This window comes from Pseudopipra pipra, chromosome 2 (assembly GCF_036250125.1).
Source record: "Pseudopipra pipra isolate bDixPip1 chromosome 2, bDixPip1.hap1, whole genome shotgun sequence".
NCBI lineage: Eukaryota > Metazoa > Chordata > Aves > Passeriformes > Pipridae > Pseudopipra > Pseudopipra pipra.
In genome coordinates, this window is record NC_087550.1 from 51,273,317 (window position 1) to 51,292,285 (window position 18,969).

Genomic DNA, 18,969 nt, shown 5'->3' on the forward strand with positions numbered 1-18,969 from the left:
AATGGTAAAATAATGACAAAAGTCCAGTGCAAGTATTAGCTTTGAAGGACTTTGAAGGGATCAAAAGATTCCTGTAACAGCGTTAAGCAAGAAAAAGATCAATCAATAAACAGCAAAATGGTACATCACCAGAGAACAAAAGTAGACAACAGCTGATTTAAAACAATAAAATAATGCATTTTGATGCAACTTTTAAGAAGATAAACTGTTTGGTTTTTTTTATTATTCAGAGAGAAGCAAAGGGTTACACTGAAATTCCCACTCCCAACTATATCCAGTGAAAATGTTTTCCATTTTCTTTTGTTTAACCTTACATTTTTTTGCCCAGCCAGATGAGACAAGGGGAAAAAACTTTCATGTAAACAGTACAGAATTGGCAAAAAAATTACTTTATGGAGAAACAGCCAATCCACAATCTTCATGCTGAAAGAATGGAAACCAATAAAGTTCAGTGTACGGAAAGAGAAATGATGCAATTGTTTTCTTTTCAAATTTGTACACTGCACTAAACTGGCACATCAGATCCAAATTTATTTATAAACTATTTAATCTGGAAAGGAACAACAAAATAATATATGTAAACCTGCTACTTATCCACAATTCTACATCCTGCCCAGTTCTGAGAGAGGCTCTACATAGGGAAGTGATTTTTTTTTTGTTCATTTGTGCAATTCAGGATTTACACAGCTTGGAGAAGAGATAAGTTCAAATGACACAAACAATTTTCTGGTGTATGTTGTTCAGGGTCTTGTGTTGGTTTTCTTCTTTGAGGGACAGAGGCATAAATGGGAGAGTTTGCAAGGAAATGGAGCTGACAGACTGGAGTTAAATTTGCAAACTGAAGCACTTCATTTTATTAAGATTCCCTTACTGAGCTTCAGTATTGGATGCTTATACACTCATCTGATTTGTGTAACAAGAAAATTCTGAAAGACCAGCATAGTTTCCTACACGGTATTTAACAGTAAACTTAAATACAACCTTCACTAGCTCCTAAAGCTGCTTCCAAAGCTGAGCCGTAATTCAGAGTGTAGGTTCACTCAGCCTTTGGCATCCTTCAGAAAAGATTAATGATATTTAAATAAAAAAAAAAAGGGAGTAGTATCAGATTCATGGTATTGGAAGTTATTACTGTATCCTCACTGTGGTTAACATTAAAAGTTACATGTGCAGTGATGCAATGTGAAGGTTTCCTTTTACCTCTTCTGAAGTTATCTGGAGGTAAAATTTTCCAGTCAACTACAGAATACATAGTGAAAGGCCATTGAAAGAGGCTCTTACTTCTTCCACCTAATTAAGGGCACAGCACAATTGCCACTTTTAATCTATTTGAGTTATATCTTAAAAACCCTCCTGATATTATCTCTTTCTTGGTAGAGACAGAAACCTAATTATGTTGTTTCTAGTCTTCCTCATTTCTCTAGTACTGTTTCCTTCCTATGTCTGTACACCTTTTTTAGGCAGACCTATTTACTACCAGAGGATTTCAAAACTAGAACTTTTATAAGGCCCACAGATCCCTCCTGAACATCAGCTGAAGCATTAAGCTGGCAGATGACATGTCAGAAATTGTAACATCTCTCTTCCCCTGCTCCTGTCAAACAAGAAATAAAACTAGGCTATGGATATCTATTTTTAAAGAGTGGAAAAATATATCAAGAAAATGAGGTACTTATTTTAAAACACTGCTGCTGTGTTTCAGTACTATTAGCTTTTCACAAGCATATTTTCCTAATACTTTTCTGAAGGGGAGTGCTGCTGTAGCTGAGTTGTCAGTAGGGACCTGGTACCTTGCTTTGGATAGTCTACAAATTCCCCACTTCACACTTCAAATCTACCCCCTCATGTACACACAAACTTACCCATAAGCAATTCAAGGCAGGTATATTTACTGTCTCAAAAAGACCCACTAGAAACCAAATTCTTCCTTGAAGGATTTTTTGTATCTATATACTAGAGACCAGAGTTTATTATTAAAAAAGACACTGAATACATCTACTGTTCAAAGGAACATGATGCATGAATCCCATATGCTTATTCTAAGGTTAGATGGACAATGCTGATCCAAAATCAAAAAGTAATACCAGCTGCAAGTATTTTTTTTAAAGCCTGTTAATCTGGTTCCGAAACAAACTCACTGAACAGTGTGTATTTTTTAAATATATTTATTACATCACTTACAATAATCTACAGTAATGTTAAATCTAGTGAAACAACAAATTGCAATCAGGATGACATGGTCAAATATGAAACACAAGTACAATACAGTATGATGAAACAATGGCACAAAAATGAAGGTGATTTTCTTCAGTTGATTATAAGAAAGAAAACATTCATCGGCATTTATTTTTGCAAGTTTTACATTTTTTTGTTGATAAATCAACAGCTTTCTTTTTGGTTTCCTGCATCACATTAATACAAAAATGGTACATTTTTAAAAGCAAATATCCAAGCACTTTTCATTAAAAAAAATAATTGTATGCATAACTTTGTAAAATCTTAAACTTATGTTGTAAATGTGCCAATATTTACAATATTATAGTGCAACTAAGAAAATGAAGAGACCTTAGCACAAACATTGTTAGCTCCTCTTTCACTAGAGTCCAAATTCCAAAACACTGTATTGCAGGGCAAACTACAACCTAATTACCCCATATAACATCAGACAACAAATACACACTGAATACAGTACAGCTTTTTTCATACTTCACTGCTGAGGGTTAATTTAAGCAAATTCAAATATAATGAACATGGGCAAATACAGACACTAAAATGCATATGAATACGTATGTGTGCACTGCGTGTGTTTTCCACTCTTTGCTAACGTGTGTGTACACAACACATATATCTACATACCCATTGCCTTCTGCAGGGAGTTAGGGCGCTTAGCCTGTGTGAGATCAGGTGCCAGGTGAAAAGAAGCAAACTGAGCCAGAGGAATCGTGTTATGACAGCAAACACAGCTCAGAATAGCCCCTGCTCTGCTCAGCAACCCCTGCTTTCCGAACGGAGGGGTTTCCTGGGTATAGCACACCCATTTCCAAAGAGTGTGATAACCACTTGCCTGCTTTGCTCTGTATGTGAGGCTACTGCTGGCTGTGTTACATAACGATGTTTTTCATCACTCACAGTTACAAGCTCTCATCCTGTCACTAACAGATAAAACTGAAAGTGAAGATTAAATAAAGAACAATCTTGTACTCTGTTGCACTCTATTAACTGGATACAACAAAAAGCACAGACAACATTAATCTAAGTGTTCATCAAGTAATGAGGTAATTTAGCACCATGAAGATTTTTTTGTCTGTTCATTTCTCTACTATTTTTGACAAAACAGTAAACTTGGGTTGATCAGAGGTTCTTTTCTATATTATTGTTAATTCATTTTAACATTCAGAGTGCAGACATTTTCGTACCATGCTGCACTATATGAAGTTCAGACTGCAGTCTGGATTATGAAACTGCAAAAGAAACCACTATTATTTATCTCAATTGTTATGCCACACCATCTCACCCCAGTTGTTCTTCAAGGTTGTTGAATACCATATATGCTTTCTTATAATACACATTTATAGCCACAATATTAATGCCCCAGAATTTTCATCTTTCAGCCAAATATGCCCTGCGAAAATGGTTTGTAGAGAAAAATAACTAAATATAATGTGTTGTTGCTGAATTATTTTACAAACTGGAAAGTAATTTTCACATTGCATAATGAATGTTAAATATTTTACTGATTTTAACAAAAGAAATTCTAATATTTCATGACTTAATATACTGCAGAACAATGTGGTTCAAGAGGAGGCATAAGACTGAACATGTCAAAATAATACCATTTCAAATTTAGGATTAATGTTTTGTCTGTGTGTATGTATTTGTGCATAAGGTCCTATCCTTCCTACCTTGGAGTCAATGGCGGTTTTGCCACTAACTTTGCTCAGTTTGAACTTAGCCCTTGTCTGTAGATGTGATCTTTTAAAATTGTACAGACTTCTTCAAGGGAGCTGCTCAGCAGGTACTGGTTGGTGCAGCTCCACTGACTTAAATAGAGCTGTAGTGAATCCCACTAGATGAGCGTCCTCCCATTAGCAACATTTTCCCCACTTATTTGTTTAAAGCCACGAATGTGACATAACTGCACATGGATTTCAAAGCCATTAATCTATGTAAGCGTGTATGTAAATATAAACACACACATTCTGTGCTTCACACGTGAACTGTTCGTTGCATAAAAAAAGTAAAGAGATTTTAAAAAAAACAAAACAGAAAGTTGCAGAAAGCATTAGAGAAATAATCACAAATATTCATAAAGCTCAAAGAGAAGCAAAGCATTCACAATCTATACAAGACTCTTTAGCTACATCATAATCACCTTAGAGTAGGCACAAATAATGCAGCATAGAGAACTATCAGAGGTTCAAACACTATAAAGTTGCTTAAGCTATTCTGTTAATCAATGCAGTTGATGAAATCTAGGGACAAACTAAAACCTGTGCTGTTGCAAGCAGAACTACAGCATCAAGAAACACAATTTCAGTTTCACCCATAAAGTGAAACCTTCTGGTCTTGCTCAAAAGAAACATTTCATTTCTGCTCATGTATAATGGGAATTACATTCCACACAAAAAGGATCTCAAAGTCTATAAACAGTGTACCTTTTCAATCTCCAAGGGACTTTCATTCCTTAAATGAAATATTAATGATACGTATTGCCCCTGAATAGCCCCTTAATATAAGTCATATGTTGAAATGATTAAATGCTATGGACTAGCATATTCTTTTTTAAAACAGTCTTGATGGAGAACTCGCTATGATAACAATTACTGGTATAAGGTCCATTTTTATTTTCCACAGCTAAGCAAAGCCATGGGATTCAGGTTTGCTGGCAATCTGTGCTCCCTGTGCAGAACAAACATTCTTAATAAACTGCCTTAAGCAGCAGTAGCCTATATGGAGACGGGAGGAAAAATAAAATTCCTGGAATTTATTTTCTTTGCAGGAAAAAATGATTTTCAAACCATCAGTATGTATTTCATTCAATCTGTTGGAATTGCCTGAAGTTTTGGAAACTGATCCCAATGCACCTTTACATAATATGCATTTCTTGGGATCAATAAAACATTTTATAAAGACATAACCTCGCAACAGCTGAAAATGCAAGTAACTTCACAGCTATGAGCTTTTTCAAGTTCAGAACAACCTTAGGATTAGGGTATGGGGCAGGGGACGTACTGTTCTCATGGCTGGGAACAGTTTTAGGTTGAAATCTGAAGCAGGAATGACAAAACATGCATTTCAAAAAGGAATGACCTAACTGCTCCAACAAACCTGCCAGATCAATGACTTTCTCTTCAGGTGATACTGGAACCAAGTGTTGAAAACAGAGAAGGTAAGTTTTGTATTCTGCTGCCCTTTTATTCCTTTTTGCAAATATCCTCCACAAATAAAATCGTATTGATACAGTGAAGCCATAACATCACATGCCAATATTTTCCATCCACTGAATTTTATTATTTTATTTTATTAAATCAGTGTAAAGGAATTATTTCACTACATTTAAAAGTTGGCATGTGGCAGCTAAGTATTTTCTGCAATTAAGTAAATTTTCCTGATTTCAAAATATATTAAATCATCACTAAGTAGCTCAAAAATATAATCTCTATAGATTTTTGTTGAGAATCAGAATTACACTGATTTCTAATTCTTAAATCATTAGTATTTGAGAAAATGAAAGGAAAGGTATAAGACTGCAAACACGTATGATCACTACACTGTGGGCTTAAATATAACATACAATGGAAAATATTGCTATTACGTAAATTAAGTAGACTAAGATTCTCACAGTAAAGCAGCAGAAAACAAATAAAAATTAGTAGGTATGTGTTAAGCAACTGGTTATAATGCACGACCTACTTTAACACTAAAGGAGTTTTGCATATTCATGCTGTACAAAATGACCACCTCTAGAAATTGTGAAAACACAGGAATTAGGTCAATAGGAGGATGATTTATAATACCACCATTTCTATAGGCTTTCATTTTAAAATGTATAAAATGTCTTATTATAGCAAACACAAAATCATGCTCCCATTTTTAACATAAGGGAAAATAATCACTAGTTTCTCAGACAAAATGTGTATATGTATGTCAGATGACACTGCTAGCCATCAGGGCCCCATACTTCCTCAATCAGAAATCTGTCTATATTTACTTGCAACACATGGATGATCAGCATTAACAGCTCTCGCCAGGTAAAACATTCATATTGCCTGTGAACACCCTTCTGTTTACAGTTATCAGATGGTAAGGCAGTGAAGAGAATTTGAACGCTGCTTTGAAAGCATTCACTTTTGTCCTGTTACCACACAGGATTTCTTCACTTTCTTTTAATTTAGATAAAAAGACTAAACTTAGAGTGTTCCAAATGTGCGCGTCGAGATCAGACAGCGTGGTGCAAGCAGTTTAATATGGCAGGTTTTTTCTTTTCTGCATTTTACCTATTCGTTGCTAAAAGCAAAGTATTCATTAACTGTTCATACCAAAATGAACAAAGATACCTATGGTAAAAACAGAACATATAATCAGTACCTTAGATGATAAAAATAGCCCTATTCATAACTCTGCCCACTATGGATTTGTGCGTTATATTCACTTTATCCAATCCTTCTTCATTAAAGTATGCACAATGCTGTTCTGGATTTGACGGACATATTCAATGGCTCATTCATTACAAATTCTTGCATTAAAATGCAGTGGTAAAGCCAAAAATACCCCCACAGACTGGAATTAATTTGGCCCCATGTTGTTAATACTAAATATGCAAAACTCTTTTGTGCGATTCACTATTACTGTAAATTAGCAGCTATTTTCTTTAAAAATGTTAAACCTTCATCAAATCACAAACCATAAACATTGTTCCATTTTCTCTTTTACACTGAGTCTCCTACTGAATCCATATCATCCGAAGAGAGTGGGCGATACAGGTCCTGTAAGATGAAGTGCAGTATAGATTTGTTTATTGTGTTTGATTTGTTGGACTGTAACTGTCTTATATTCTTTTGGTTACTGTGGACCAGAAGACATTGTTTAACATAAAATACACATGTTCTATATACTCATATTTTTGTCTTAATGTCATATTATTATTTTTTAATCAACAAATAGATGGTTAGTAAATAAAGCTGAAGTTTCAATGTACAACATATTCTATGAGGTGATTATTTTTTCTTTAATTCTTTCCAATTAAACACTATTAAAACAATATTTGTCTGTTCTGGAGAGTCTCCTGATGGTTTGGAAACTTGGAAATATGAATTTAACCTTAAAGGGAGTGTATTTTCCTTTTTGCTGTTTTGTAAACAGCAGTAGTAAAGTAAGTGTTTACCTTACATAAGGTAATAAAAACTTGCCGCCCACTGGTGATACAGCATAGATCCAACAACATTTGAGCCCCGGAATGCTGACACTGAACATTGTTGTTACCTATATCGTACTGGCAAATGGTGTCTTTTTTCCACAGTTTTTCTGTGTCAGTGTGTATGTATAAAAAGATAGTGTGTTTTACATTTATCCCCCTGTCGTGGTCTCTTTCTGATGGTAGCCAAGCAACCAGCTCATGACAGCAGAGGGAGAGTCTGAGTGTGCAGATCCACTTCATTCTTTCAACACGCACTCCAAGCATCCTCTGACAGATCAGATAATCCTCAAAAGCCAGTGGTGTTAGGGTATGATACATTGCCCTATCTCACCTACACATCACAACAATCCTTGTCAAGACACACTACAGTACAGAATGAAAGAGAAAGTTCAGAAAAGAGAAGTGGTAGAGGACAGGGTACTGTCTTTTTAAGGTGAATTAGGCATAACTGATGGTTCAGAGGGGTTCTGAATAGGCAGGTGCCCAGCACATCTCATAGGCATTCTCTGATATCTTTAAGGTGTTTTTGGGGATCCTTTCAAAATAGAACATATGAACAAAATACAACAAAAAAACTTGTAAGACAAAATACAAGAACACATGAGAATGGTAACACTGATGGAGCCAGCTTTAGGGTTGAACTTGGTTGGGCTGGATTGGGTTTTTTTAATTGCAGGAAGATAACTGAGACAAGAAATGAACAAATCTGAAAGCTATACTAAAAAACAAGTACCAGCTAAAATGAATGCTTCAAAATTTCAAATTTACAAGGTTCTCAGTAATCTATGCAGCTTTATGTTTTATTTGCAGGCATGATGTAAAAGGGATTCAAGTCCCTTAAAGGGGATTTTGATTCCCTAGAATACTTATTCTGTATGTATTCTGCCAATGGGTGTGCATACACACAGTAGAAGATATGTTAGACTGGCAGAGTGAAAATTAGATTTTAAATACATTTCTATTTTGTTGAGAACAATCCAGACGAGAAGAATTTTAAACAGACAAGACCATCTTCTTCTGAATACTAATTAGTTGGTTAATTATTAAAATTTCTTTTGAGCATATACAATTTGAGAATTTCTAACATATAGTACAGAAAAAAAATCTTTTGATTTGCTAGAGAGGGTAGCACTCCAAACTTTTGAATAGTATCTCCCAGGTGACTGTCTTTGCCTCTGAATATAAAAAGATATGCATTGAGAACTGACAAAGAAGATATTTCTGACTTTTAACATTTAGAGAATATTTTTATGTTTATTTTAATAACTCTATGGTTGTTTAAAAGCAAAACCATGCACAAGATTTCAGTGTCATTTTCTCTTTTTTTTTTTCATCTTCTTTTAAATACTTGAAACTTTTAAAAAGTTTTCTTTTCTGAAAGAATTTTTTTGCCTACAGTTAGCCAAAGAGCTGTATTTCTGGAAAATAGGAGGAGAATCTATTTATTATTTTGCACAGATTTATAAAAAGAAAAAAATTGCTGAATGAATCAGACTTCTTGCCATATACAACTCAAAAAAACTCCTATATACGTAGAATTCAAGTTATTTGTCTGAATAGTCAAAAGGTGTCTTAAATCTAATTTTTTATTATTCTATAGGTTGTAAACTCTAAGGAAGTAGAAAAATATTTAAAACAATGACAAGAAACAGAAAATCAGGTACAAAGTATAAAATATGTCCACCTTAATTGAAATGATAACTGATTAGAAGACAGTGGAAAAAATAAGCTCAGAAACTATTACAAAAGCTAGTTAAATAAAATGCAGGGGTTGGAACTATGTATATTTATTTTTGTAATTCAAGTGCTAAAAACCTGAATTTCAAAAAGCCTCTGTAAAAAACCATAATGATGTACATACCAATTTAAAACAAGAATCTTAATTTCTTATTTAAGAGTACATATAAAGAAATAATTAAACTACAAGAAAGCATAACTATAGCACACAGCCTGCTAGTTAAAATACTCAGAAACTGAAAACTGGTTGACAGTTAGCTCAGATAGCTGATAAATTGTTCCTAGTTCACTTTTCAACTCCATGTATTACACCCATGAAATTAATCTTTCAAGTCTTACTTTCCTCAAATATAGACTGAACTTCACACAAGATTATCAAAAAATATCTTTCCCTGATTTCTGAATTTCTGGAAACAACTCATCCACATACATATGCAAGAGAGAAAGAATAAACTTTATCTTTTTATATTCTCACTTCTGAGGGTAGAAAATTTTACCTGTGAGATTACAAGAGTACTGTTTTCATGAGTATGTACCACAGCAGCATTTTTGGCTTTATTTATATCAATGGAAAGCCTTCCATCAAAGGCCAGTATTTATTTTTTTTAAAAAGGTGAGTGATAAAATGTCAGTAAGTAAGCTGATTAATCCCTGTTTTAAGTTGCCTAATGCACTCCACAGGTCTTTACTATTCCCAGGGAGAAATCCCTCAGTTTGTGAAATTATCTTGCTTCTGTGCCTCTGAATTCAAAAGCATGACTTCTTCTCACCTGTACTTTCCAGGAAAAACACTGGTAGCCTCCCTAGACTCCTCAGCATTGACATCCCAAGCCTAAACTCCCCCATACCACTTGGATGGGGATGCTGAAGAGCTGATTGATTAGTTATGTCAAGGGGAACCAGGTTATGCTTGAGTAGATGTTCCCTATTGCCTTCCAGACCCAGTACCTACCACTGGCACCCCACATACCTGACGACATGAGGGAACAAGCACTACTCTAACTGCACAGAGAGAGGTGAAGGAAAACCCAAATGACACAGTTGAGATGAATTATTTCAGTTCTAAAGCAGTAGATCCCTCAAACTCCAGGTAAAGAGAGAAAGCCAGACCAGTCAGAAGCCCAGCCATCACCCTCAACCCCAGACTGTGGCTCTAACAGCCGACACTCTTCTTTTGAGGTAGGAACACCTCACCTCTCAACACTGGGGACAAGATGGGCACTTAAATCAATCTTCTCTTCTCTCCTCTATGTCTGTCACATGATACCAGCATTTAACAACCTTCTAGGGAATAAACCTCCTCCTGTAAGCTGATTTGTCAGCCCTGTAGCTGAAGCCAATGAAGACAAAGCAAAACGCTTTGGGTTCAAATTTGGTTTATGACAATATGGTACACAAAACAACCTGTCCTTTAAATAAAATTTAAATGGCAACACACAAAATATGATACTTAAAGTAAACAGAACATTATTTATACTGCTAACAATAAAATTATGACTAGTAAGCACTGTTTAATGCCTATTTTACTAACTGTAATTTATAACCTTTATAATTATATTATTTATATGTTATATTATATTATTTTATATTATTTATGGGGTTTTATTATGTTTTTCTATTAAAATTATAACCTTTAATGTCACAACCATATATTTTTACACTGAACTTCTAGCTCATTCACTTTGCAAGTTAAACATGAAAGCAGATGAAATAAATTCTCAGACCAAGTGTAAAGTTTCCATCACTGAACTTCAGAGAAGTTGATTTTGTAACCTAAATAATATTATTGCAATGCATTTTACATGATTGCAATCTATTTTCTGAGGTCATGGGGACTGAATATGAATATCCAAGAATGGAATTCAACTCTTTAACAATGTCTTATCTCTCCTGTAGTTTGCTTCAATATTTATTTTCTATACAGTTAGCAATCTGATTATGTTACCATTACACAGCCTTTTACATCCAAATACTGCCACTAGGTGATCCTGTTACACTTACAAGAAAAAGAAGCCCATCTGTTCTCCTCTTCACATTTGAAAGTCAGAAACCATGTGGCTAGAAACCCCTCGTGTCTAATGGTGCTGACCACATGGATCCCACTCACACATCCACAAACATTAACAGATAAACATTTCTTCACTGTGAAGAGAGAAGCATCAGTGGTGAGAAAGAAAGCTTAGGAAAGTTACCAATGAAAAGCAACAGCCTTACAGCAAATGCAAATCCACTGTATACTGGTATCATCCATTTAAGCAGACGCCTTCACATCACCAATGTATAATTCATTTGGAAGACTCTTTGTTCCTTTTTCAGTGACTTATTTATGATTCATTATAAGCTTGAGAGTAAGAACAAGCAGGTGTGGAAGACATTACACTTAAGGAGATTTTAGTACCAGCTTACCCAACTGGAACTTGCATCTTTATTCTCTGTGTATGAGATGATGAAAACCATGACACTACCCCGAGATTTCAAGTTCCCAGTCACTGACTAGCTCTATACTGCAAGATCACAGTTGGCTTCCATAGCTATAAACAAGTCATAGCAGAAACCCAGAGCTGTAGAGCTGTATCCCAGCCGCAGGTAAGACTTGGGCACAATTCCTCAGCTCCCTGGTATATATCAGACATGAAGAAGGGTCTGCAGGCTAGAAGGGAGTCGTTCGTACTACAGCTATTCCTGATCTGGATATCTGGGGAATCAGGTCTACACTGGTCCCCTAAGTCAAGCACTGCCAATTTTGTATGTAATCCCCTTATTTTGAGAGACACAAATTATGTCTTTATTTAAAAACTGAAAAGGCAGAAAAAGCATGTGTTCAAACTGTGTTTATAAACAGGTCTGAGATACAGAGTACTGCCTTAGGGAATCTTTCATGGAGAACCGATTACAGTTTAGAAAATAGCAGAAGATAAGATACATAGACATCTGCCCTACTGCTTTTGAACAGATACAATTAATTAAATCAGCACATGGAGCCTTTTGGGTTGAACGAGTGATATTTTATCAGAAGGTTCCAATAGTAATACAGGTACTACCTTAATTCTGGATGCTTAGGAATATTGTAGATGCCTCCATACAAGATAACTAGGGGGAACACACAGCTACTAGCAACTCTCATCCAGGAAAGTGACTGACAGGTCTCACATTTCCTTGGCACTGATAGTATCTTCACTGCACAAGTCTCTGATATAACAACTAAATTCCACAGTGCATTCTTCCACCTTGTTTCAAAATCAAAGCTGTTTGAAGGTTGTGCAAGTGACACAATGGCAGTTAGGAAAAAAAAAATGTCTTTGATGATGTGAACATTTCCTTCCAGTTGTGAAATGTTTGGAAAAAGAAAGTAAAACAAACAAACAAAAAGTCTTTAAAAAAGGAGAGAGACAACCCCTGTTTTCCCCCTCAAGGATAAACCAATTCCCAGCATACTTAGTATTTTGACAGACACAGAACAGTTGTATTCCACTGTAGTGTTTTACAAACACATCAAGGACTGTATAGCCAGGCTCTTCCACCCTAGGGCTCTACACACACACACAAAGAATCAGAGGGGAGAAGGCTATTGGATAATGGCTAAGCAGGATTCTCTCCAGTCATGCTCAGAAATCAGTTTCCTTATTTCCTTACCCTCTGTTTCCGTAGGCTTCCTGGGCTGGTGGGAGATGGGCTTGGAGACTTCCCAGAGCGGGGAGTAGAAAGCTGGCTACCAGGGGTTCCATTTACTAGAAGGACGAGAAATCGAAAAAATAAATACAAGGCATTATTAAAGGAACAAAAAAAGAAACATTTTTTTGCATTCTTTGTTGAACAGATTAATTCACTTTTGCTTAATGTTTTAACCATTAAATAAGGTAATTCACAAAAGAACTGTTTCCTTAGAGTTTCAGCTCATGAAGACAATTTTTATACAGAGTGAAAGCAAATAATTCACAAACCTGAAAAGACTTCAGTCAATGGCAGAGAACATGATTGTGTTTTCTTAAATTGCATTGTTCCTGTACTTGAAAGTGATGGGGAACGAGGTGCTTTGTTAACCTTAAAAGACACTTGTGATATGTAAACCTTTTCATTCCATTTAGCTATGGTTTGAAGTGCTACCCACTAAAAATAAAATACAGTATTGCTTGCAAGAACAAATCAGCTGCTTGCTTTTCCTCACTCATTCATTTAAAGAGATTATTGCAATACTATCTGACCCAAACATTACCTTAGACTTAACCCAGAAGGGCTTTCTAGAGGCAAGTAAATTGGATATAACTCCTCCAGTCTGACCTACAGGAAAGTATCACTTTCTCAAATAAGTAAGTTTCTTCATATATCTCAGTGCCTATCTTTTTAGAAGCATCTTTGCATGCATATGACATTATCCAGTAAATTAACAAAACAATACCAGCAGAGGACAGAATTCTACTACAAAGTAATCACACGAGCGGCTATCAATATTCACACTGAAGCACTGATAGAAACACTACAAAGCGTGTATCACATCTACATGTAAATATTCTTAAACAAGTAACTGTTATATCACAGTCCACATTTGCAAGCACCAGGACAAAAAGAATCAACAATCAGAATCCCACATTCTGAATCTTAGGAGAATATTTACATAATTAGGATATAAATAAGGCATTTGACTTACCTTCTATGAGCTCTAACATGGACAAAATCCTAGTGTTTAACCTGATAACAGCAAGCAGCAAAATTCCTACTCTGTACTAAGCCAAGCTGTAGCCAAACTGAGAAGCAATGGGATTAGTTAAGGATAGCTGGGGTTGCTCACAGAGTGAGCTGAATGCGATGCAGGATTCATAAGCAGAAGCCTTTTCTGCGTAAGGCTGACGTCTTCAGAGCAGCAGTGGGAGGTGCAGGTGCTGTCTTAGGGCTACATCAAAGGTGTCAATTAAGCATAATGCTGCTGCTTCACAACGCTGAGCCACCACAACCCCCACTCGCTTTCCATGGAGCCCCAAAAGCCTAAGCAATTTTATATGCTGTGCACTGAATCATAATGAGGTGCCTTTGGGGGCAATGTACCAAATGACTCATCCAAAAATCAAAATGACAATAACTCTTGTAAAACCTTGGCTGACTGGGAATCTAGCAAATGCTAATTCCTTTGGATAATACAGTAGGTATTTTTAATAGATTCTTCTTACTTTTTACATAACACATTGTTCTCACTGGCTAATACTGGGCCCACACATTATAAGGAAGAAGCATGTATACCTACCACACCACACACATCAATAAAACACATTATACTGCATGATAAATAATGATCACTTAATAGTGCCTGGGTTCTATGAGTGATCCAATCTCAACATCACTTTGTGCAAGGCATTGTTTAAGATAAAAGTTCAATCTATTTGCATAACCATAGGAACAACAAGATACACCAATTGGATTTAAATAGGCTGCTTTTATAGAAAAGGATTCCACTCATCTAGGCTTTGAATTCTCTTTATACAGAGGACAATGGTTTACATAGATCAGTACTCATTCAAGTGCTGTATTAAGTGCTGGGGGAACACACACGCATACGTATGTATGTATGTTCATACAGAATTCAGCAAAACATCCTATAGGTCTGGCCAATAATGACTAAAATCAAATTTATTATCAATACCATTGAAGTCATTTAGAAAAAGAGCAGGATGAGGACATTAAAAATGAGCTTTCTGGATTCTCAAAGTTCTAAAGTTTTAAAAGGCTCCTTATAAAGAAATATGGCGTTATTTAGAAACTATTATTAAATCACTGCTATTCACACAGAGCTAGTCCTCAAGACTGCTGAGTAACAGGACCACTGCTCTGCCTTCTCTTTAAACCAAGCAGATACTCTCAGCTATTATAATAAGAAAATTTAAGATAACACATACACTTCAATACACCTTGTAGCACTAGGAACCAGTTACTGTTCCTTATAGATGGACCCCCTTCCCCATAACTTTCAACAGTATTTTTTCTTAGAATTATTATGATAATTATTCTGTCCTGAAGACAAAGACTCAAGGCTACAAAGTGGAACCAGACAAATAGATGCAATGGTGTATTTAACTATTCATGTATTTTCATATTGATGCATATCATGTTGATGAGTATCTACTGGAATGAGGAAAAAAAGTATCATAAATCCTAAAAACTACTTACTTGTCACCAGAGTATCCAGAGTGTTTAAACTAAGCTCAAATGCTCTCTTCACCAGCAGTTTTAAAAAAGAAAATTATGAGAGTTGTGCCTATGTTGGCCATCTCTAACATGTGAAATCAAGAGCACAATTAATGATCAGGAGGTTTAAGTGAAGCTTACTCACCTCTTTACCCATATCCAAAATATAAAGGTGCTAAGCACCTAAAATGTGTACTATACAAGGACTCCCTATGGAGAGCTGTTTTGAAGCTCTAGACATGGCAATTAGCACTGGAGATGAATATCTCTTACCAGTCTTTAGGTATCTATTGTATTGGCTTCTACATCTGCAGTAGTTTTCTAGACCTTACTTTAACCAAGTTGCTGTAGTAACACGAGTTGCATGAAAGCAACCATCTAAACCTGACCTGATGAACAATGTACTAGGAGAATCCACTGCAGTGTAGACTTCCAAAGCTACATAAGATGAATCAAAACCCACACACCCAGAGGTTTAAGATATGTTGGAGATGAGGCAAAATCATCAAAATTCTCCCCACCTGTTAATTTTGGTGGATTTTATTCCAAACACACAACTCCGTACATAAACTCTGATGAATGAAAGCCATACGGAGCCTACATTAGGGAAAAGGGACTCAGGTGAGGTGGGTTCTATTCCCAACTCTCTGTATGCATCTGCACATACCATCTCTACCACTTGTTTACTTAGGCTTTAAGTTCTAGCAGAATGCACTCTTGTACATGTTATGTTGTCAGTCTTCTGGATGCTCTGCATATCTGGAGATATACTTTACTATTACTAATGATACTACTAATGTAGTCTTTAGGACTGACATCACAACAGGAATGAGATGGTAATTCCTAATGCTTTCCCAGTGTGTTCCAGAGGCCCTCCTTTTTTACGTTCTTGTTTATGGCTTCCTGTCCTTGTGAGTCATTGTATTGAATTTGCAAATAGAGATGATATTAGGTGCTGTGTAGCAGAAAGAGACTGGAGTGATTCTGATCCCCTTGCTGAACACCACTCACAATCATTACACCATTCTTATACAAGCTGTTCATGACCAACAAATGCCGTTCATGCAGTTTGTTGCCGCTCTTGGCAACAAATACATGAATAAAAGCTATAATATTTAATAATAATCCTAAATTGCCCTAAAAGCTACTTCTAGGTGGAATGCATTTTGGTTGGAAACTGCATTCCTGTCCAGTATCTGCACCGCATTTCTCACTTACTGACACAGCACGTTACCACAGGGAACACTGATGTAGATAAAGACACATGAAATTGGTAAATCACTGTTGTGATTAATCATGTTATTGAGTGAGGCAAAAGGTTACTTGTCACTTTTTATTCATGAAATGGCAGGGGCCAGAGACTTCAGCTTAACACACAGTACCCTCCCATCATCTCATGAAAAAGATTTATCAGTTTAAAATTTCACAGATGAAATATGTATTAAAAAGCTAAAACAGTATCAAAATTATTGTGGCTGCTCTGAGCAGAATGTATGCAACCACTTAGCTGTGAACTCCTTTCCTTACTGTCCTCTCTTGCTGAAGATGCATAACAGGGCAAGGACCTGCCTTTGTATTTGTTTTTCCAGCACCTGGCACACCTGTGAAGGTAGAAAACCGCATAAAACAGAACACTAGAGCTGGATACCAGGATCTACTGACATAAATGCAAAATAGGCTTTCATATGATAATATTTATAAACTAGTGAAAATGCTGCAAATAAAAAGAACTTTGATGGCATTCCAATAAATAAATTTTGATAGGGCATCTTTTTATTAAGTAATAAAAACAAAAAGTAAGAAAAAGTGAATTAAAGCATCAAGTGACAATCTGAGAAGCCACAAATACCACTGCACTGTATAAAAATAATACTTTCCTATAAAATAGCCTGTTGATTTGCTAGCATGTTGTACTCTATAATACATGTAGAGATGACTGTGTTTTTAAAAATTGGTTTTCCAAACACAAAAGTATTTGTGAAGGAGAAAGAGAGGAAGGGGAAGGAAGGAAGAGGGGAAGACACAAATTATGAATAGGACAAGTTAACCTAAAAATTATTTACAGAAGTCACAACATGTGTAGGTCATATTCAGCCACTGTTAGCTAGAAAATGCTGATGTGAGATCATTGACTGCCACAATTACATCTGCAGGTTTTCACTGTCCTTTCCAAAACATTTTTGTCTCAGTAAGATTATGTATTTGCAAAGTAGTTAGGGAATAAACCATATCTTGCCTTTTCGTTCCTTCTTCTTTTGTATTCTACTTGTATACATTGTGTCATTTTTGTCTTCACAGCAAAAGACAGTGTACAGAGCACCATATAGGCAAGTGCCCTCAGTACAACTCCCCGATAAAGACAAGGTTTTACAGGTTCTACCCTACCATGCAACTGGTTGAGAAAAAAACCCAAATACCAGTACTGCATTCATTTTAACCGGTGCTAAACTGTCCTTTTTATATTTAATCTTTTCTAGAGTTTATGTCAAGAAGTTAAGCAAATAGAAGAAGAACATCTCTCTGCCACTGAAGACAAATCTTGACAGACCCACACAGAGCTTTCAACTGATCAACAGATCAACAAATTAGAAATGTCAACAGAAAGGATCACCTTCAGGTCAGGTTTACATTCCCCATCCCAGCAGCCACCAGTACTTGAGTCCCTGTTAGTCACTGGTACCTGTGGTAGCCACACAATGTAACCCAGGCAGTGCAGAGCTCAGCCGGGACTGTAGCCCCCGAATACGTTCAGCCACTATAATGTCACTATGATATAGCACTTCTACCTCAAACAGAAGTTAGCTACGTCTGCACTACCAAGCAGAGAAGTGCTGTAGATGCAGATATTGCAGATGTATCTTATACCTCAGAAGAAAGGAGACTGCCTTGAATATGCAATTCCCTGGAATGCACTAGTATTTGTTTTTCTGCAGTCTCAAAAGGTGGGTAAGCGCCTCTTGGTTTTTTTCCCTCTGCACTTCAGCTGATATCTATGATCTTGGCTGCTAATTTCATGTAGTACCTAATCGAGAGAGCATCTACATGTACGTAAGATTAATGAAAATATTTTGAACTGTTTTTCCTATTTAGAAAGACTAGGATTCTCAAATCAGTCCAAGTGAACAGACTACCAATTCTGAGCATTTTTCTTTATTAAGGGTTTAACTTTTTAATCCTTTAAGAGGGCTAAACTGTTCAGTCTAACCAAATCTATTTCTCTTAGCCACTCTTGATTTTTGTAACAGAGTACAAAATAATAAAACCTAATTTTTTAATGATAAGTATCAAATACAAACACCATAAATAAAAAATTAAAAGGAAGCCATGATCAAAGCAAAAATATCTGGAAATCCTTGGTTCTGCAGTATGACTCCATCACTCCCATGGGTTTGTACTTGTGGCTTCAGGAAAATTTTGCTTCAGCATATTTATTACAAAATCTGTCAGCTGAATACCTACAACAGCGAGAATAAAACCGTGTGACCTCACCGAAGACAATATGATACATCATGTTCCTTCATTTGGGATACAAAAGACTTTCTTCAGTCAGGTGGTTGAAGAAGGATTGTTCCTGGCTAACAGCCTAAGGATGAACTATCAAAATAAATGAAAACATATCTTATTGCAGAGGAACACCTCTA

The 18,969-nt window shown here is 35.9% G+C and overlaps 1 protein-coding gene across 4 annotated transcripts in view; it reads right to left on the reverse strand.

The window, feature by feature from the left end:
* DCLK1 (doublecortin like kinase 1) overlaps positions 1-18,969 on the reverse strand; it is a 239,683-nt gene that overhangs the window by 52,364 nt on the left and 168,350 nt on the right. For 2 of the 4 annotated variants that reach the window (XM_064645543.1, XM_064645545.1), the window contains exon 6: positions 12,788-12,882. In XM_064645543.1, coding sequence (XP_064501613.1) covers positions 12,788-12,882 — 95 coding nt within the window. Of the gene's footprint in view, positions 1-2,149; positions 6,987-12,787; positions 12,883-13,799; positions 13,924-18,969 lie in introns of those variants that run through there. The other 2 variants (XM_064645546.1, XM_064645547.1) reach the window with 2 other exon arrangements.